Source organism: Culicoides brevitarsis, chromosome 2 (assembly GCF_036172545.1).
Source record: "Culicoides brevitarsis isolate CSIRO-B50_1 chromosome 2, AGI_CSIRO_Cbre_v1, whole genome shotgun sequence".
NCBI classification, from domain to species: Eukaryota; Metazoa; Arthropoda; class Insecta; order Diptera; family Ceratopogonidae; genus Culicoides; species Culicoides brevitarsis.
In genome coordinates, this window is record NC_087086.1 from 39,615,071 (window position 1) to 39,637,752 (window position 22,682).

At 20.6% G+C, this 22,682-nt stretch overlaps 2 protein-coding genes across 8 annotated transcripts in view; one reads left to right on the forward strand and one right to left on the reverse strand.

The window, feature by feature from the left end:
- Positions 1 to 22,682, reverse strand: part of LOC134832790 (RNA-binding protein Musashi homolog Rbp6) — a 342,867-nt gene that overhangs the window by 198,176 nt on the left and 122,009 nt on the right. For 5 of the 7 annotated variants that reach the window (XM_063846952.1, XM_063846951.1, XM_063846954.1 and 2 more), the window contains exons 4-7: positions 15,227 to 15,308; positions 6,629 to 6,688; positions 6,002 to 6,086; positions 4,580 to 4,621 (exon numbers count right to left, since the gene is read on the reverse strand). In XM_063846952.1, coding sequence (XP_063703022.1) covers positions 4,580 to 4,621; positions 6,002 to 6,086; positions 6,629 to 6,688; positions 15,227 to 15,308 — 269 coding nt within the window. The remainder of the gene's footprint in view (positions 1 to 4,579; positions 4,622 to 6,001; positions 6,087 to 6,628; positions 6,689 to 15,226; positions 15,309 to 22,682) is intronic. The other 2 variants (XM_063846956.1, XM_063846953.1) reach the window with 1 other exon arrangement.
- On the forward strand, positions 13,494 to 16,605 carry LOC134832791 (15-hydroxyprostaglandin dehydrogenase [NAD(+)]-like). Its single transcript, XM_063846957.1, has 6 exons — positions 13,494 to 13,609; positions 13,872 to 14,099; positions 14,161 to 14,343; positions 14,398 to 14,558; positions 15,001 to 15,299; positions 16,196 to 16,605. Exons 1-5 carry the CDS (start codon positions 13,517 to 13,519, stop codon positions 15,119 to 15,121), a joined length of 786 nt encoding a protein of 261 aa, XP_063703027.1. The 5' UTR covers positions 13,494 to 13,516; the 3' UTR covers positions 15,122 to 15,299; positions 16,196 to 16,605.

Consider the following 22,682-nt stretch of genomic DNA (forward strand, 5'->3'; position numbering starts at 1 on the left):
AAAACTCTCAAAATTCGTCGCAATTCCTTGCAATCGAACGGATTCATGCGGATTTGAATTTCTCGCAAATGCGGCATGGCATCGACAATTGCTGGAGCATCCAATTCCTCAAGTTCATTCGTGTGCAAAGTCAGGAGCTTCAAAATTCTCAATGGTCGAAAAAGCTCTGGCGGGAATTTTTTCAACGCATTTGACGAAAGATATAAAAATTCCAAATCTCGTTGATATAAAAACAAATCTTCGTCTAATTCTTCCAACTCGTTCATGTAAAGCCACAAATGGGTGAGTCTTTTGTTTTTGTCGAACGTCCCGGGTTCAAGCGATGAGATTTGATTCGCTCCGAGGAACAAATGACGAAGTTTCGTGCAAAGTTTGAAGGCGTTCGCATCGACTTTTTGTATCATTTGGCCGCCAGCGTGCAATTTTTCGGTGTTTGGAAACGTTTGGCAGATGCTGGAATTGAGAACGGGCAAAATTGAGCCCTCAATGATGACTTCGTCGACGGCAAATGGCGTTCGACTTACGGGAATGAAGAGTTTTGGGACCTCCGTGAGGACACAAGTTGACGATTCGAGGTCCGTGCACGGATGTTTCTTGACAAAAACGCGTTTCGCGCACGATTCGGTCGATGGAAGTAGTTGCAAAAGCAGGACGAGGAGACTTTTGACTGAGAAAAGTGACATGGTTGTGTTTACAGTACTAAAATTAAATAATTATTGTGGTTGCCATCCTATTTAATTAAAGTTTTTTCATCATATGTGCTAAATTGTAAGTTATTCTCTCTCTCAATCGCGAGGCGTTCTCTCTTAAAATAATTATTTTTAAGTGATAAGCGTTTGTGTGTAGAAACGACGAGAATTCTCTTTGAATTTTTTTTTAAATTGAATTGAGAAAAAATTCTTATCACACATCAAATGTCATTCATCTACTACCCACTCTCGATATTTTTTGCTTATTCATATTAAATATTCTAAATAATTAATTTTTTTAACGATCACGTGACTAAAAATTTAAATAAAATTAAAATAAAAAAAAACTTTGAAATATTTTTTAAAAAAAAATTAAATAATTATTTTTTTATTTAATTTTTTTTATTTTTATTTATTTATTTAAATAATTATTTTTTTAGGATAAAATTTAATAAAATAATAAAAATTTAAATTATTTAAAATTAAATTTGATTTACAAATAATTAATAATTTTTTTTTAATTAATAAGTTTTTAAATTTAAAAATTTTTTAAATTTAAATTATTTTTTTTAAATTTAATTTTTTAATTTAAAAATTAAAAATTTTTAAATTTAAAATAAATTTAATTAAATAATTAAAATTAAATTTACTTTTTAATTAATTTAAATTTTAATTATTTTATTAAATTTATTTTTAAAAAATAATTATTTAAAAAAAAAAAATAAATTAAAAAAATTAAATTAAATTATTATTTTTAAAATTTTTATTTTTGTTTGATTATTTATTTAATTTATTTATAATTTTTTTTATTATTTTTTTATTTAATTAATTTTTTTAAATTTTATTATTTAATTATTTTTTTTTTAATTTGAATATATTTTTTTCTTCTCATAATAATTAAAATAAAAAAAACAATAATCAAATACATATTTATTATTTTCATTAAAAAATTATTTATCCAACTTTTTTTGTTCAAATGTCATCACTTAAACAATGATATTTCTCACAAGCAAGCAAAAAAAAAATTATAAAATGCACTCAACTAGATAAAATTTTCAACAATAACAACATAACAAAAACACAGAAAAAAAGTCGAAATGAAGGAAAACGTTCTTGACAAGTGTCTGTTATCAAATACAGAATTTTTTAAAATCAAAAAGTTTTAAATATGAACAACATGAACAACAATTCGCATACAGAAACACACAAAAAAAAAATGAGTTGGAAAAGTTGTTGTGTGTTATGAACTGTAAACTATGTCGGGTTTTGACTGCATGCATGTACTTGTCTTCTTGCCTTGTGATTCGACTTGAAAGTGTGTGTGAAATGAAAACAGGGAGAATTTTTAATTCGGGATTGTTATTTTTTTCTTTTTTTTGGGAATAAAAAAGCACAAAAGGAAGAGAAAAGAGTTTGTTTCTGTTTCAGTTATTATAATTTTTGGGGAATGATCGGAATATTAATAGAAGAAGTATTAAGTGAGTTGTTAGCAAATTTTGATTTTTTGTTTGTGTTTTTTGTGTATTGAAGTTTAATGACAAGAAAAGTGAAATTTTTAGGGGGAGTCTTCTGTCAGTGTCAGATATTTTTTTTATTTTTCATCATAATTTTTATTTTTATTCTATTCGTTGAAAAAAATTATCAGGATCATTAAATTAATTTTTTAATAAATAATTAATCAAATTTCAGTTAAAAACATTAATTTTTTTTGAATTAAAATTTTTTTTGCAGCCTTTATAATTTTTATTATTCAAAAATAATTTTAAATAATTAAAATAAATTTAAAAAATTTAAAAAATTAAATATTAACTAATTAAATATTATTTTATTGATTAATTAATTAAATATTTAATTTATTTATTTATTTTGATTAATTTAAAAATTATTATTTTAATATAAATTTAAAATTATTTTTTTTATTAAAAAAATTTTAATAATTAAAAAAAAAATGAAGTAATAGTTATAATTAATTAATCAATTTATTAATTCATTTAGATGAAATTTATTTAGAAAATAATAATTAATTATATTTTTTTAAATTTTATTATTTTTTATTTATTAAAAAAAATATTATCCTGATTTTTTTTATAATTTATTAATTAATTAATTTAAAAAATTAATTTAAATTTATTAAAAAAAAAATAAATTAAATTTTTGTCATTTTTTTCCTCATAAGTTTTAATTTGTTATTAAATTATTTTTATAAAAATTTAATCATTTTATATTTTAAAATTATTTTTTTTTTTATTTTTAATAAATAATAATTATAATTAAAAATTAAATTAAATTATTTTTAATTATATTAAAAAAAATTAAAAAATTTTTCCCAAACCAAAAATCGAACATTTTTCATAAAATTAAAATAAAAACAATTCAAACGTTTATTCCTAACGAGAACCAATTAACTCAAAAGATAAAAAATTCAAGTCAACAACCAACTGCAAATTATCGAAACACTCCATTCCTCATTTAATTTAGCAGAAGATCCAACAATTGACGAAAATTACGACAAAAATACCAAAATTAAATTGAAAGGGGGAGCAAAACTACCCTCTAATTTAAAAAAAAAATAGTAAAAAAAATTGCGTGACCAAGCACCTTCTTTCTATTTTATTTATCACTTTACAATATGTCACGTTCATGTCACCCAAAAAGTCGGCTCTTTTATTAATTTTTTTCTTTTTGTTTTATTTTTAACGAAAACACTTCAATTTATGATTATTACCATTATTTACAACTGATGCGCCTCTAATTCAAGAGACAATTATCGCGTTAATTTACTTTTTTTCCAATTTTCGTTTTTTTAATAAATTTTTTTTTGTCTGATTAAATTTTTTTTACAGAGTACATTCGACCCCATCGACCATTTCCGGCGTGTAATCTCGCTCTCTTTGCGTCACCAATCGCTTTTCGATCGTAATTCCCTTCGTTTTCAGCAAATTTTGGATTTGTCGTAAGCGATTGCAAGAGAAGTCGTTGTCTCGTAACCAAATGTAGACCAGTTCGGGCGTATATTGGGTGAGTTTTTCGACATCCAAGTCCCGTAAATGGTTTCGACTCAAATCGAGGACCGTCAAATGGGGCGTATCTCGGAAGACTTCGGGCGAAATTGTGGTAAAAGATTGCCCGGGAAGCTGAATTCGACGCAAATTCGTGAGACCTTTGAATAATTTCACGGGCACGGACTCCAATAAATTGCTTGAAATGTAAAAAGTTTTCAATTTTGCGTTATTTGAGAGCAAATTCTCGTTCAAACGTTGGATTTTGTTGGCAAAAATGTTGATTTCGAGCAGTTTTGAGCAATCGGCGAAGGCATCTACGGAAATTTCTTCGAGATCGACGAGACCAATTGTGTAACGTTCGACATTCGGGAAGAATTGACACACTTTAGTCTCTAATTTCGGCAGAAATCGTGATGAAATCTCAAAATTTTTGACTTTTAGAGGCTCTGTTGCTTTCGGATGGAACAAAGGTTGAGCAAAAGTCACTCGAACATCCTTCAAATCGCACTTTGTAACTGGTTTGGCAGTGTCACAAACGTATTCCGGGATTTTATTCTGCGCCGCAGACGTTAAGTTTATTAAAAAACTCAAAAAAATCACAAAAAATAACATTTTTGATTGACGTTCGAGAGAGAACTGAATCATCATTTGTTCGAAGAATGATAATCAGAAGGTTTTTGTTGTTTATTTTTTGTTTTTTAGCACTTTTAACTGATAATCAGTCGACATTCTCGTCATTCTCTCAAAAAAAAAAAATAATTTTTGCTCTCCCATCGATCTCAGAATTAAACTTGTTTACACGAATTTTGTGTTATTTCTAATCATTAGCACACAAGATGATGATCTCAATTGATAAAAAGACAAAATTCCGTAAAGAATTGAACTTACCTTTGGATGTGCTCTTCGGGGAAATGCTACTTTAGGATCGATCTGTAAAGAAAAAAATACGAAAAATAATTTGAAAATGAATTAGCAAGAAGAGAAATTGAAAAATATCTTTAAACATGATAAAAATATTAAATTTTATTAAAAATTAAAAATAGATTTTTAAAATAAAATCAAATATTATAAAAAATTTTAAGAAAAAAAATATTTATTTTTTTAAAATTATTTTTTAATGAATTAAATTATTTTTAAAAAAATTTTAAATTAATAAAAAAATAATAAAATTATTTAATTAATATAAATTTCAAAAAATAATTAAATTAATTAATTAAAATTAATTTTAAAAAATATTTTAATTTTTTTGATGAAAAAATTAATCTAAAATTTTATTTAAAAAAAATGAATGAAAATAATTTTTTAAAACAAAATAAAATTAAAAATTTATATTTTATGAAAAAAAAATATTATTTTAAAATACTAAAAATTTAATTTTATAAAAATAAAATTGTAATTAATTTAAAAAAATATTTTATTAAATTGAAAATCATTTCTTATTAAAAATGATAAAAAAATTAAAAAAAATTGAAATAAAAAAAGTTTTTTAAATCTATAAGAAAGAAAAAAATATTTAATAAAAATATTATTTTTAATAAAAATATTATTTTAATAAATATTTTAACTGAAAAAAAATTAAAATTAAAAAATTATTTAAATTTAAAAAAAATCATTAAAAAATAATTAAATTAGTTAATTAAAATTAATAAAATAAATATTTCAATATTAATTTATTATTTTTAAATTATTCTAAAAATTTTGAAATATTGAAAATATAAATGAAATTAAATTTTTTGAAGTAAAAAATTCTTCAAATATTATTATTTTAAAAAATATATAATTAAAATTAATTTAAATTTTTTTTAAAAAATTAATTACAAAGGAATAAATTAAAATTTTAATTAAATGAAATAAAAATTTCAATATTATTTTCAACTTAATGTGATTTGAATTTAAACGTGAAATGTAAACGTAATTTGAATTGAAAATTAAATAAAAATGAAAAATAATAAAAAAATTTTTTGACAAAAAAAAAATCGAAAAAAATTCGACAAAAAACAAAATAGAATATGTAACGCGTAACTAATACAATTGAAGAAAAAAACAAAAGAAAAATAGAAAACGAAATTTGATTAACGTGCTTTCGCTAATATTGCTCAAGGAGCTTCGTTCGATCGAAGTCATCATCGAAGCACACAGAATGCCGAGACAAAAGATAATGAAAAAATTCAATTAACACCCTACTGATGTTCTTTTTTTCATTTTGTTATTTCAAGAAAACTTTTATTTTTTTCGTACACGTGCAAATCTTGATTTATGATTCTATGCGCGTGAAATTGTCATCCGACAGATAATAATTAAAATACTCACCTTTTTGCCATCTAATTCGTGTGTTCCGTGTGCTAAAACTTTATCTACACTAGCTGGGTCTCCGAATGTGATGAACCCGAATCCCCTGTAAAAATAAATTTTTAATTATTTTTTTTTTCATTTTTTTTTTAAATTTCGACAAAAGTTTTGATTTTATTTCCCCAAAAAAGTTATCCAAAAATAAACAAAAAAAAAACGGACGAAGACAAATGAAGAGAGTTAGATATGAAAGTTAAACCCTAATCAAGTCCTGATATCCCTCATGACGTCATTCCGAATGAAATTAATGAGTGGCAATGTGTAACTAATGATGAGGTAAACATTTCTCATTCAGTCATAAAATCCATCATCATCATCAAGAACGCCTCTACGTGAGCTAAAGGTAAATTTCTAAAGAAAAAAAATTCTAGCTTTAACATTGCTCTAAATATTTATTTAAATTTAAATTATTGCTCACTACAAAAGGCGTGATTTTTCCAACTTTTTTACTTAAATTTAGCTAAAATTAATTATTCTGCTGTGAAAAAAAATTATAAATTAAAAAAATTCTCATTTCACCCAAATTATTGCCAATTTTATTTTAATTTGAAGAAAAATAATTAAAAAAAAATAAATTTCGAAACCTACCTGGGTCGACCGTATACCGTAGATGAATCAGTTGTGCCCATTGAAAATGGATCAGAAGAGCTGAAAAAACATTACAATAATTTTTGAACTCTTCTTTTTTAATGAATTTATTTTTTGTTTTTCAGATTAAATAAAAAAAAAATTAATAAATATTAAGAAAAAAATTTTTCAACCAATTTTAAAGAGAAAAAAAAAATAAAATTGTGCACTATTTCTATAGAAGAAAAAAAAATAATCTAAAGGAAGGAAAAGAAAATAAAAGAGGAACTAAACGAAAAAAAAAATTATTTTATAAGAAATTTCACACACAAAAAAAATATATTTATTTTTTTTTTACAATAAAAGAAATTTTTGTATTTTCAATAAAATTATTTCCTCATAAAAAAATAAATAAAAGAAAAAAAAAATAAAATAAAACTTGAATAAAATATCAATTCAATGAAAAACTATTTAAATTTTGGTAAAATATTTTTTTTATATAAAAAAAGTCTTTTATGAAAATGTAATGAATGAAAGAAAAAAAGTCACATTTTCTTTTTAAATAATTTTGAACACATTCATACAAGAATCAAGACATTACATGGCAAAAACATGCAAATAAATATTTTTATTCAAGGATTCAAGGTAATTCATGCATTTGATGTAATAATTATTTTTTTTATATTTTTTTATTTAAAAAAAATAATAATAAAAAATTAAAAAAAAATATTTTATTTTTTTTTATTTTTTTTTTTTAATTTTTTATTTAAAATAAAAAAAAAATATTTTTCATTTATTTATTTATTTTTTATTTATTTTTTTTATTTTTATTTTATTTTTTTTATTTTTTTATTTTTTTATTTATTATTTTAATATTTTTTTTTTATTTTTAAAAATTTTTTTTTTGATTTTTTTAAATGAAATATTAAAAAAAATAAATAAATTGTGGCTAATTATAATCCAAGCGCGATAATTATTTAAAAAATATTACGTCGATTTGTCCCCGAAATTGCCAGATTTTTATCAAAAATTGCAATTTTTCTAATGCCCTTTTATTGCCACAAACACAAAAAAAAATGTTCCAAATCCCTCATTTAAAATTCATAAATTCCGATAAAAAATAATGACGAAGATTATGCTCCGCACTCTCGGTTTTGTATGTTTATGTACTGTTCGTGGTCAGATGAGCCAAGCGTTTATAAGCATGAATTAGCAAAAACAACCGCCAGCATCAAACATCAAAATACGTACGAACGAGAGATACGAGAAAAAGCAGGAAAAGCTTAAAAATGAAATATCACTTCATTAAAATATATGGCACGAAGCTGGCATGCGTTTCATAACTACACCTTGCGTACTCCACAAAAATTGTGGTTTTATTTCTCGTGCATAGAAACGTTAGAAATGAAATAATAATTGGACTGACTGCCAATGATTTCGAGCCCATGGACATTCTTCCGAATATTTTATCATTATTATTGTTATTATAACGGCGATTATGATTATAATTTTAATAAATGATGATTTTGCGAAAAATTTCCTCCTCCTCTGGTTTTTCGAATTGATGTTAGTTGAGAGAGAGTGTAATTTGGCAAGGTGTATTGGTATCCTTTATTTGACAGTACGCAGCAGTTATTAATGATAAATAACTTGTATCGCATTTTAATCTCGAATGACTTCGATGAGAATAAGGGATGAAAATTAAGTTGAGTTAAAAGTCAATTTTTGCTTTTATTTTAAAAAAATTAAAAAAAAATTTAAATTTATTTAGTCCTATTTTAAGTCAATTTTAAGAACTTAATTTAAAAAAAAATTATATAATTTTATAATTATATAAAAAAAATTAAGTTTATAATTATTAAAAATAAATAAATTTTTTTTTAAAAAAAATTAAATTTAAAATTAATTTTATTTTATTATTTAAAAATTACATTTTAAAATTTTTAAAGTTTTTTAAAATAATGCTTTTATTTTTTAAAAAAAATTTATAAAAAAAATATAATTAGTTAATTTATTAAAAATAAATTATAAAAAAATATTAATTATTTGTTTTTTAAATTTATTTTTAAAATATTTTTTTAATTTATTTAAATAAAAAATATTATAAATTATAGGTTTTGTTATAAATTTATTAATTATATTTTTTAATTTATTAAATTAAATTAAATTTATTTAAACTTAAAATAATTTTTAAAAAATAAATATTAAACTTGAAAATTAAAAAAATAAAAATTATATTAGCTCAAATTAAACAAAATATAAAATAATAAATGAAAAGAATATTGAAAAAAAAAAAAAAAAATAAAAAATTTTTGAATTTCAATAATATTGGAAAAATTATTAAAAATATAATTTTTTTGATTATAATTAAATATTTAAAAAAAAAATTAATTATTTTTTTGTTAAATTTTTACAAAAATTTTAAATTTGACTTTATTTGACATTTGATTTAAAATAATAAAATTAAGCTTCTTATAATATATTTTTTTAAAAATTATTAAAAAAATTTATTTTTGAATTTTAAATTTTTCATTTAATAATAAAAATTATAAATTAAATAAATAAATAAAAAATTTTCTTAATTAAAAAAAAAAATTTTATTTTTTTATATTTTTTTAAAATTTAAAATTTATTTTTTTTTTTAAATTTATTTATTTTAATAATTTAATTTTTAATTTAATATTTTAATAATTTAATAATAATTTAATAATTAAAATTAACTTTTGACTAACAAAAAAAATTTTTCAACCCTGATTTTCGAAAAAGCTTTCGTTGATAAAAATAATGTTTAGGATAAGTTCTTATCTCATTTTCCTGAGCGCGCAAAACATTTGCTGCAACAACTCGACAATTTGTAGAAATATTCAATTTTCACATATTTAAATTGATAAACTTTTGCTATTACAATAATTGTCTTATGTAAATTTTAAATACCACTTGTACAATTTCTCCTTCCAGAGACCGAGGGAAAAGTTACTTAAATTGCATTTTTTTCGCCACACACAGACAAGCTACTGCCAGAACAGAAGTCTAAATAAATATTAATAACTTTTGTGTTTGGAAAACTTATAATAATGCAAAAAGATTCCGTTGCAGTGTATTTACAGTGCCGAGCTACTGGATTTGAGGTAATATTGAGTAAATAACTGAAACCGAGGAAGATTTGCATTATCCTTGAGCATGTGGCAGCAGCAAGAGGAGAAAAAGGTAAAATATTATTATTATTGTCACTTTTGTTGTTTGTTTGCAGTTAGTTGCTGCTGCTGCTGCTGAAAGTATTTAAATACAAAAAGGCAAAGAGAAATAATGTTGCAAAAACTGAGAGTGTGCGGTAAAGTTTTAATTGAAAAATTATCATTTGAAATTACGTAAAATTTATTTAAATTTTATTAAAATGCCATTTATATCATCGGACTTGCCTTTGTAGTGCACGTTATCTCTCGAAATCCAGACTCTTCGTTAAAAATATTTTTTTTTTTTGGAAAAATAAAACAACAAAGAGGAGGATAGACAGGTTTTCAAGACCCAAAGAAAAGACAGAAATAATTAAAATAACTTTTTCATAAACAACAAAAATATTTTTAATATCCTTTTTTAATAATAATGTACGACGCACGACGCCAAAGCACACGAATAAACCGACAGGTAAACTTTTTTGGCATCAGAAGATGCAAAAATATGAAATTTTCACATGTATAGATTTCTCATTTTCATTATGTTATTTTTTTGTGTGTTTCGCTTCCTTTTTTTCGGTTGTGTACGAGAAAAACCCCAATCTCAAAGTTTTTCACAAAATGCTAGGAGAAAGTAGTCAAAGGTATTTAATTTTACCTGTTTGTTCTATTCTTCTTCGTTCATCTCAAAATAAAATACACTCGACGGTGAATAATTTATAAATTTAAGTATGAAAGGCAAATAAATCGTACTGATGTACAGTGTGTTCAACTTAATATTTTTTTGTTTATTATTTTATTTAAAATTTTATTTTTTAAATAATTACAATTATGAAACTTATTTTAAAAAATAATAAAATATAAAGTATTGATGATTGATTATCTATTATAAAAAATATATAATAAAATTGTAAAAAATTAAAAATAAAATTAGATAAGTTGAAATTTAACTTTATTATATTTTTTAAATTTAATTATAATATTTTTAAAAATTTTTATTTTTTTTCAAAATTTCTTTGTATTTATAATTTATTTTAAGAATAATTAATTTAAATTGATTTAGAAAAAAAATAAAATAAAAAAATAATTATTTAATATATTATGAATTATAAAAAAATAAGAGTTAATTAAATATAATTAAATTTGATTTTATATTTTTTTTTTCATTTAAATTATTTTTAATTATATTATTTTTTTATAATTTTTTTTATATTAATTATAATATAATAAATATTTTTTATACTTTAAGAATTTTAATTAATTAATACTATTATGTGTATCTACTTTAATATTTTTATTAATCATAATTTCTTTTTTTTATATTATTAAATTTTTTAAAATAATTTTTATAAATTCATATATTTTATAACATTTTAAAATTAATAATATTTTTGGAGAATATAATTAAAAAAATTAAATATTAAAAAGCAATAATATGTTTTTTTAATTATATAATAAATTTTAAAGAATTATAAAAAAATATAATAAACTTATAAATAAAAAAAGGTTATTAAAAAATTAAATTTTATTTTAAAATATTTTTTAATTTTTATTTTTTTTTAATTTTATTAAATATTTTAATAATTTTTTTTTTTTAAGATTCAGAAAAAAAATAAATTCACAAATAAAAAATATGTAACTTGAACACACTGTACAATTTAAGGATATATGAAGAGATATATCCAACACACACATATATAATAAAATAATATAGAATATCTTCGTTAAAACAATATTAAATAAATAAATAAGCACTTTGAGTTTTTGAGCATTATACTTTATGAAAATATTTGTGACGCAAGCCATTTGTAGCTTAGGCATGTCTAATAATCTACAAATCGCACATGAAATTTCCTCGGAAAAACTCCAAAAAAAGCAACATGCCTACAAAGGTACGAAAAATTCTCTCATGTTAAATTTCATGACGCTTTGTAATTTTTCGTGTGTGTGTTCGAGTGTTTATATATCATGCATCTCGCTTCTTCGCCATGATGATCATCATCAACAACGACGGAGCAACTTACATTGCATACATGTTGGAAATTATAATTTATGCAGCGTGTCATGCAATGAACGAATGTCACTCAAAAAAGCTGAACTTTCGTTATTTATTAACGAATTTTTTGAGCGAATTCTTGAGAGATTCTCGAAATTTTTTTAAATAATTTTTTTTATTTATTTAAAAAAATGTAAAAAAATTTCTACTGCATTATTTATAAAAAAAATAAAAATGAGTGAATTTAATGCAATAAACAAAAAAAAAATAAATTAATAAAATAGAAAAAAAAATAAACAAGTAAAAAAAAATAAATAAAAAAATATTTTTTTATAAAAAAAAAAAATAAAAAAATTAAAAAAAAAAAATAAAAAATAAAAAAATATTTTTTTATGATAAAATATTCGATTTATACTCAAAGCAACAACAACAAAAAAAAAAACATTTTCATTTCATTTACTCCACACCATTCGCTTATAATAATAAAATAAATGCTAAGCAAATCGTGGTATGATAATATTTTCTTTTTTTGAATGGAAAAGTAATCAATCAATCATTTATTTATGTTTTTCGTGTGTCACTACGGGTAAATATAAAATAATATTTTCTGCTCATTTCCGATTAATATGTCTGTCGGCTTCTCTCTGGATGTTTTTCCATTGTCTTTTGGCATGAAGTGCAAGTTGTCTACTAAAACGTTCAAACGGTATTTATTTCCTGTTTCAGTTTTGCTTCCTTCTTTATAATAATAATAAATGCCGAGCGAATCTTCGTTAGTCGAAATATTTATTTATTTATATTTCGTACTTCTAATAATAATTATTTATCAGGAGGGTTTATTTAAACGAAAATAATCGATATTTGTTTGAATTTGCATTTAAATTGTGTGAACTTTGGGCCGAAAGTGTTGAAGGAATGAGCGTTTCTTGCTGAAAAGGAACGTGATTTTAAATGGATTTTATGTAGGGCGATTAGATGTGCGATGAGCGATCAAAGTGATGAAGATTTATTGGAATTTATGCCGTATCCGTAGATAGATCAATGGAAGAAGAAATGTTTATGAAGAGATTTAAAGGAATATTTTTGGTTTCTTGTGTTAAGTGTTTATTTCTTTAAGATACGAGAATTTAGTTAAAAATTGAAATTTTTACATGTTTTTAAATTTTTAATGAACTGAAAAAAATTATTTTGTCAAAAAATTGTCAAATTTTAATTTTTTTTAAATATATTTTTTAAAAATTTTATTAATAAATATTTAATAATTTAATTAAAATAATAAATATAATTTAATTTTTTTAATTTAAAAAAATGTTTATTATTAATTTTGAAATAATAAATATTATTTTTAAACTTTTAAATAATTTTTTAATTTAATTAAATTATTTTTTTATTATGTTCCAATTTATTTTAATAAACTTAATTTTTTAATAAATTATTTTTTATTTGATTATTTAAAGTATTAAATTATATAATTTAAATTAATTGCAAACTTTTTTTAATTATTTTTTTTTTTTAGAAAAATTCATAAATCCTGACCAATATTGTCATAAAATCGCAATAAGAATTTATTTAAAGTACAAAATGGAACAAATTCTGTCAATCGAATTGAATTTGGATCAATTAGCAGATCAAGAGCAATTAAAAACTTAAATTATTCAAATAACTTTTCAAGATAAGAATGAGCTTTAGTTGCATTTAATCTTTAAATCCGATCAAATCTTCAACAATTTGTATCCAAAAATGAATTTTAGTGACAAAAGTGCTCTCATTATTGGAGGCTTAGGAGGTCTTGGGAAAGCAATTTGTCAAGAATTGGTTGAAAATGGAATTTCTGTGAGTTATTTTGTCTTTTAAAATATTTAAAAAAAAAATAATTTAAATTTATTTTTTTTTAAATAATTTTTTTTCTAATTAAATTAAATTAAATTTAATTAATTTTAATTATTTAAATAATTTTTTTTAATTTTTTAATTTTTTTAAATTTAATTTTTTTTAAATTTAATTTATAAATTATTTTTTTTTTATATTTATTTAATTTTTATTTTTTATTTTTTTAAATTAATTTTATTTTTATTTTATTTTAATTAATTTTCAGAAAATTGGCATAATTGACCTTCTTGAAGAAACTGAAGTCAATATTAAAACATTTTTGAAAAGTGACTCTATTCACTTCATTTATCGAAAATGTTCCGTTACTGAATTCGATTCTCTCAAAACCGCAATGAAATCCATCAAAGACGAATTTGGTTGCTTGGACATTTTAATAAATGCTGCTGGCATTGCCAATGAACTTCAACATCAAAAAGTGATTGATATTAATTTTGTAAGTAAATTTTTCTCTTAAAAAAATGTCAAAATTAATTTAAAAAAATATATTTTTTCAGGCAGGAACAGTCAATTCAACTTTAATCGGAATAGAATTAATGAGAAAAGATTTGAATAAAAGTCAAATTAACGGAGGAATAATTTTGAATATCGCTTCAATTGCAGGCCTTCGCCCAGTTTTCTTCATGCCGGTTTATTCGGGAACGAAACATGCGATTATTGGATTTACGCGCTCATTAGTGGTAATTTTCTTATTAAAATTTCCCCAATTTTGTTTCTCATTAAAATTAACGCAGAACGACGCATTTTACGAGCGCACACAAATCAACTTTATCGTAATTTGTCCCGGAGCGACACGCACTCAAATAATCGGACACGAAAATGTCATTGACAAATTCCCGTTTCCCGAAATGCTGAGTCAAATTCGACAAATTAGCAAAAATATGAGTTTGCAAGAGTGAGTTTTTATTAAATTTTTTAATTTTATTTATTTATTAATTTTTTTTTTTTAAATTTAATATTTTTAAATTTTTTGAATTTTTTATTAAAAATAATTAAATTAAAAAAATTATATTTTAAAAATTTTTATTAAAAAAAATAATAAATAAAATAATTTATTTTAATTAATTTTTTCTAAATTTAATTTTTTTTAAATGTTTTTTAATTTTAAAAATTTAAAAAAAAAATAAATTAAATAATTAAATTAAAATAAATAAATTTAAAAAAAATAAATTAAAAAAAAATATTTAAAAAATAAATAAAAAAAAAATAAATAAATTAATAAAAAAAATTTTTAAAATTATTTTTTTTTAATTTTTTTTTTTTTAATTTTTTTTTTTTTTTTTTTTTTTTTTTTAATTTATTTATTTTATTTTTTTTTTTTAATTTTTATTTTTTAGACCGGAAATTGTCTCAAAATGTGTCGTTATGGCATTAAATGACACCGAAAATGGAGCAGTCTGGCAATGCGAAAATAGTCGAATCGAAAAGCTTCAAATGCACAAATACCCTGAATTTTAATATATGGAATGATGCCGGCATGCAAAATATGCAAATTTAGTTGTAAAAGTAATGCAATTTCAAGCACAAGCGAGCAAAAATCATCAAAAAAAGAGTGACACTTACCTTGACCTCCTCGTTGTCGGATCTTTCATCACCATCACTTCTGTGATTTCGCCGAATTTACTAAAATAATCACGTAAGCTTTCTGTAAAGACACAAAAAAAAGAGGAAATTTGTACGTTAGTCTTTTGCGGCAATGAAACCTTTGTGAAAATTGGGAAAATTTAACGAAATTGTTTGTCCTCTCTTTGACGTCGTCGTCGTCGTTCGTCGTCATTGTCGTCGTTGTCAAGTGAATGACAGGTGCACCAAACCACAACCTCTTATGTAGTTCGCCGAGCATTTCATGGCATCGCATGACAATGAGTTTTATCGTATTTTACAACGACGATGTCACAATGGGAAAATTTGTTAATTTTTATTACAAAAAAAATATTTTTTTTTATTTTTTATTAAAATATATTGGGACATTTTTAAATTTTTTTACATTTTATTTAAAAAAAAATTTTAAAAATTTAAAAATAAATCATAATAAAATAATTTTAAAATATTTTAAAAAATTAAAAAAAAAATCAAAAATAATATTTTTTTAAAATTTTTAAATTAATTTAAAAAAAAAAAAAAATATTAATTTAAAATTTTTATTTAATTTTAAAGTTTTTTTTAAATAAATTTTTTTTTAAAATGTATTTTTTTTTTTTAAAATAAATTATTTTTTTTATTAAAAATAATATTTTTTAAAATTTTAAAAATATTTTTTAAAAAATTTTTAAATAATTAAATATTTATTTTAAATAATTTTTTTTTAATTTTAATTTAATTAAAATTTAATTTTAATTTTTTTAAACTTTAATTTATTTTAATTTTTTAAAAAATATTTTTTTAAATTTTAATTTATTTATATTTTTTTATCAAAATTAATATTTTTTAAATATTTTATTAAAAATATATTTTTTTTATTTAAAAAAAATTCAATTTAAAAAAAGTTTAAAATACTGAACATTTTTTTACAATTTTTTTTTTTAATTTTAGCAAAATTCCCCATCGTGCGACGCTAAAAGTTGATGACAAAGACAGGTCGCTAGCAGCTATTTTAATAATAATGCACAAACACCACTCATGGGCTCCATGCCTCTACTTGCGTGTGGTTTCTTTCCTTTTTCCCTACACACGGAGTTTCAGCCAAAGAGAATTCATCTCGTAATTTGATTAGCCAGAGAGAGCGAGAGAGAGTAAATGTGTGTGTAAATGCAATAATTCAATGAAAATGGTAATAAAATAATTGGTTTAAGCCCTTCTCCTTTCGGAAACACACTCGAAACCAGTCTTTGAAGTCACTTTGATTTTAATTTGAAATATTTTTCAATCAAATTTCGGGCCATCAATAAGCAGCTTTAATTAATTGGAAATTATTTCTCGACCCACATGTTAAAAAAAATAAATTTTTGTTAAAAAATAGCAGCAACACGACATTGATTTATTTCTTGCCGCTTTTTGAAATGTTTTTTTTTTTGTGAAAACAGGATTTTTCACCCTTCGAACATTCGTTTTAATTTTTTTTTTCACAAACATCTCGCCAACATTGCACACAAAAATTTTTTCCTGCTGTAAATAAAAATGGAAATAAATTGGATCCACAGTTTGTGTCTGATTTTAACACTCTACCACATTTCGCTCGTTTTTTTGGCTGCGATTGGGACAACAACTGTACGGAAAATGAAGTGAATTCCAAAAATTAATGGCCGTTAAATTAAAATGCAATTTACTTGAAAATTAAGCTTTCTCTTCGTTTGTATTTCGGTTTGTTATTTTTTTTTCTAAAATTTATTCGGGACTTCGTTAAAAAGTTTTTTTTTCTAATTTTTGTCATTTTATTTTTTTTTAAATTGCTGTTAAAAAAAATTAAAAAAAGTAATTGAAATACATATTTTAAATATTTTTTTTAAAATTTTTTATTAAAAATAATTAAAATTTTTTTTTAATTATTTTTAATTTTTATTTAATTTTAATTTTTATTTAATTTAATTTTTTTTTTATCAAAAATATAAGAAAAAAACTTCTTTTAACTAATTTTAAATAATATTAATGGGCAATTTTCCACACATTTATTTCTCGTTGTTGCACATTATTTTCTTTTTTTTTTCAAGAACTCGAAAAAAAAAGTAGAAGGCGGAAAGATTTACGAAATAAAAATTCTATGGCGAAACGACAAACGTTGCTAATAAATGACGATAATCAAGTGTCAAGCATAAAATTCGCAAGAGCTTCAACTAAATTTATATGGAGCAACATGAGATAGAAGAGTCCTTAAATATTCTTTTTTTTATGGTTTTGTTCATGCACACGGATATTGTTACGCGGTGATTAATGTAATGATGACAAAATAAGGCAATAAAATAAATTTTTTCGCAAGGCAGTATTTTTCTCCTGTAGATTTCTTGTGAATTTTATTTAAATGTGAGTTTAGTGAAAATTACCGAAAATTTCTATTGTGGTTTTTTGCGTTGGTAGGTAATGATTATTTAAATTACTGTACTTAAAAAAGGCAGTTAAAGGTTTATTTATTAGTTTTTAAATTATTTTAAATAAAAAAATATATTTTTAGATAAAAAGTTAATTTTATACAAAAATTAAATTAAAATTAATTAATTTATTTTTTAATTTTTTTTAATATTTAAATTAGGTAAATTTTATTTATTTTTATTAATTTAAAATTTTCAAAATTATTTTTTATTTATTATTTATTTATATTTAATTACTTTTTTTTTATTTTTTTATTTTATTTATTTTATTTTTATATTTATTTATTATTTTTTTTTAATTTTTTAAATTTATTAATATTTTAATTAATTAATTAAATTTAAATTATTATTAATAAATTAATATTAAAATTTTTATTATTTCAGGTATATGAAAATTAATTTAAATTAATAAAAATGAAGATGAAATTCAGGTAAGTATACCTTAAAAATTATTCCAATTAATTCAAACCAAGCATATAAATTTTAAAAAAAAAATTAAATAAAATTTTACGTTTTTAATTTTTTAAATTTAATATAAAATTTAATTTTAATTTTAATTAAATTTAATTAATTTATTTAATTTAAAAATTATATTTTTATTGTTTTTTGCTCAAAAATCACTTTTTAAAATGCCTTTTAAAATTAAAATTTAATAGATTGTACAAGAAATTAAAAAAAATAATTAATTAATTCATTTGTTAAATAATTAATTAATTTAAAAAAAAATAAAATTTATCGAATTTTTGTATAATTTTTTTTTGTATTTATTTGTAAAAAAATATATTAAATTTTAAAAAAATTATTTTGAGATTTAAAATTTAAATAAATAAATTTTAATGATTATTTAAACAAATTTTTAAAGAATTTAATTTTTTTTTCAATTTTGTTTAAAAAGTTAGGAAAAAATAAATCCAAAATATTATTAAAATTTATATTATATGAGCCTTATCATTTATTTAAATAAGAATATGTATAAAAAAGCAATCGTGCGTATTTTTTGAAGGTTATCCTTCCTCATCTGTTTATTTTGTCATTTCATCAGTCATGCAAAAATTCCGTTTAAACGAAACTTATAAAGAATGTCGCTCAAAAACGCTTACAAAAGCCATTTTCACGCTTGATTTAATTAAATTACTTCCCGGTTTTATGATCTCCTCTCATTTTTTCTTCGTATTTTTCCCTTTAGTTGGAAATATTTTGCGTCACGTGAGTTAAAGGAACCCCTTTCACTTCTTCGCCCGCATAAAAAGGAAAAAATGAGCTGACAAAGTACCTGTCTCACATTTATTTATGTGAATTAGACGTACACTAAACTCGAAGGTATCTCTTAATAAGAAGCGAGTGAGTTTGTGTCAAATGTTAAGAAGAGCGGCAATTCAGCATATTTTCTTTTAATATTAGACGACGAGTGGCACGGAAAAATTATGGGACATGTAGTAATTTTTCAAGTGCACTAAATCAACAGGAGACACACACACACACCGAAGAGCGATAAAATAATACGCCTTTTAAAACTTGGAAGCGTTATGATGATGACACGTGAACCAACTTGCAGCATAAAAATTTGTTTGTTCCAAAAGATGAAGTTTTCCGTACAGAAAAAAAAATAAACGGATAAGAGATAACTTTCTAATAATAATCGTTCGCCTGCTGCTTGGATCATCTTACGCTGGATAAACTTTTTTTTTTATTTTTCGTGTGTTAGAAAATTCATGTAAGCTTGATTTATGATTTAATTGTATAGAAGAAAAAATTTCAAAAAAAAACCAACGAAGGGATATTCAACTTCTGAAATTATTAAAAAAAATCAAAAAATAAATTTTTAAAAGTTGGAGAACTGAGGCAAAAAAAAATTGTTATCTTGCACAAAAACAAATTATTTTTGTATGAGTAACAACTTCAGGACTTACGAGGAAACATGGGATGAGAAGCAACTGATATAAAAGAACAAGCAAACAGCTACATGAGAGATAATAACGAAATTTAAATATACATGGGTTTAAAAATTGAACGGGCTTTGTTTCGAGAAGAGCTTGTGAAAAATGATGTAAAAGTGCATCGATGAAAATTTAAAAAAATTAATTTAATTTTCTTTGTGGAAATAAAAAAAAATATAATAAAAAAAAATACACAAGGATTTGTTGTTTAAAAAGAAAAAGTTAGGATAAAGTTAAAGATTTTATTTTATTTTAATTAAATAAATAATAAAAAAATATTTTTGATATTTCTTTAATTAATTTTGTTGTGAAAATTTTATTTTCAAGAAAAATAATTATAAAATTAATAAATAAAAATGAAAATGTGCTGGATTTAAATTAATTAATTTATTAATATATTTTTATGATTTTTATTATTAATTTTTTTTTTATTTATTTTTTTTTTATTTAATTTAGCTTGAAAACCAAAAATTATTAATTTTCTAAAAAATTCAAATTATTTTTAGCTTATTTACCGTTAAAATTAATTATTAAATTTAATTTATTAAAGCTTTATTAATTAATATTTGATAATATATTTTTTTAATATTTTTACATATCAATTTTATTTAATTTTCTAATAAATTTATTAAATTAATTATTTATTTAAATAAAATTAATTATTTTTTATTAATTAAATTTTTAATTTATTTAATTCATAAAAATTATTAAAATAGTTGATAAGACCTAATATATTTAATTTTTTATGTTAACTTTTATTAATAAAAATTAATTTAATTAAAAAATTTTTAAAATTAATTTTAAAATTAATTAAAAAAAATTTAAAAAAAAATTAGAAAGGATTTTTTACACTTTTTTTAACAATTTTTTTTTTTAATTTTTTTAAAATTAATTCCAATTAATAAAATCATAAAAATTAATGTTTAAAAAAATAATAATAATTTAAATTTATTTTTTATATTAATTTTTAACTTTTATTAATTTAATTTTTGTAAAAATATTAAAATAAATAAATATTAAATAATTAAGATTTTATAAAATAATAACTTATTTAAAAAAATATTTTTTTCTTTAAATTACTCAAGGAAAAATATTTTTCTTATTAATTCTGACAAAATTGTAAAAAAAAAATATTTTCTCTCAATTTCTTATACTAAAATGTCTCCATTAAAAATATATCGACGATTATTATTATTTAATATCAAGAAGAATAAAAATCAATGTCACGGCAATACATGACAATTGAAAATGGATTGCAAGCACAACACAGAGCGCATAAACATCAAAAATTAATATAATAAAAAAGTTTTATGTTTGACATGATGCTACTTTAGTTACCTACTTTTTTCTGCTGTACGTCTGTCTTTCCATATTTTATATCGTTTTCTCTCGAAAAAAAGCGTATAAAATATTTGTAGAATCAAACAGCAAAAAAAAAGTGTAAAGGAACAGAAAAATATTTTATTTATTGCTATTCGACCGGTATCTTATTGGCACAAATAATGCTATTTATGTGTCTTGATTTTTTTTTTCGTCGTATCACATTGACTTTCGTGTCATGTCCAGAAGTGTAAGAAAAATCCAACGAGGAAATATTAAAATGCCGTACAAGAAATTCTTCTCGATCGTCATTGTCCGTGATGTCAGACAAAACTTGAAAATACATTAAAAACTTGCTTATTCATTTCATTTTCTTATGTGCTCAGCTTGATGTGTGCACAACAATAACAGCAAGTACAACAATAACGAGACAAGATAAGGAATGAAGAAAAAAAAAACATAACAACACAAAATAATTCCTAACTCATTCGTAACAATAAATATGTGTGCACACGAAAAAAAAATGCACATAAAATTGAGTTTCGAATGTTGTTTAGGAGGTACGCGCTGTGATATTTTCCACACAGGAAAAATTTATCAGACCAAAATATTTTTATTTCCTGAAAAATTGCATTTTGCAAAATTTATGTGCTTTTTCTTCTTCTTCTCTCCGCTCAAGAATGGTTTAGTCAGTCTTTCAAACATAACAATGCACAATGCATGCACTGATCTTCCAAAAAGTTTTTTTTTTATTTTCGTTTTGAGTCTATGAAATATGTAGCAATGATAAGTTTTTATAGCATAAATGCCGTTTCTCGAAAGTTAGTCGGGATTTTTTTTTCGACAAACGAATTCTCGTGATTTAAATTTATTTATTTATTTTTTTTTTTTGCTTTAATTTAATAATTTTTAAAAATAATAAAATAAACATATAAAAATAAAATTATTTTTAAAAATTTTGAATTTAAAAAAAAAATTTTTTTAATTAAAATTTTGATTTTTTTCAAATGCTTTTAGAATTTTTAGTTAAAGTAAATTAAAAATAAATTTTAGAAAAGTAAAAAAAAAGCTGAAGATTTGAAAATTATTTTTTTTAATATTAAAATTTTAAATAAAAATTAATCTTAATATAATTATTAATTTTTTAAAAATTAAATATAATTGAACTAAATTTAATTAATTAGGTCATTATTGAGAAAAATTTAAAAAAATAAAATTTTAAATATTTTAATTAATTTTTGCATATTATTTTGTTAGATTTTTTTATTTTTAAATTTACTTAAAAATATAAATAAAAAATTTATTTAAAAAAAATTATAATTTTAAATAATAAAAAAATTAATAAAAATTAGGTTGAAATTTTTAAACTTTTATTTTTTTAAATTATTTTTTTTCATATTAATTTTTAAAAATTTATTTTTGTAATTTAATTTAACTTAACCTAAATTAAAAATTTTATTACAGAATTTTTATAATTAAAAAAAAATAACATTAATAACTTTAACTTAAAATTAAAAAAAAAATAAAATTAATTTAAAAAAAATTTTTAATTAAATTTTAATTTTAGTTAAGTTAAATGAAGCTACAAAAATAATTTTTTTAAAATTAATGTAAAAAATTTATGAAAAAAAAAATTAAAAAATTTTTAAATAAATAAACATTAAAAATTTCAACCTAATTTTTATTAATTTTTCTATTATATAAAATTATCAAAAATAATTTAATCTAACAATTTTTATC

Excerpts from the sequence above, each read along its gene's own strand:
- LOC134832791 (XM_063846957.1), top strand. The coding sequence starts at position 13,517 with ATGAATTTTAGTGACAAAAGTGCTCTCATTATTGGAGGCTTAGGAGGT. Across the intron at positions 14,100-14,160 it reads AAGTGATTGATATTAATTTT|GCAGGAACAGTCAATTCAAC; the intron begins GTAAGTAAATTT and ends ATATTTTTTCAG. Across the intron at positions 14,344-14,397 it reads GATTTACGCGCTCATTAGTG|AACGACGCATTTTACGAGCG; the intron begins GTAATTTTCTTA and ends AAATTAACGCAG.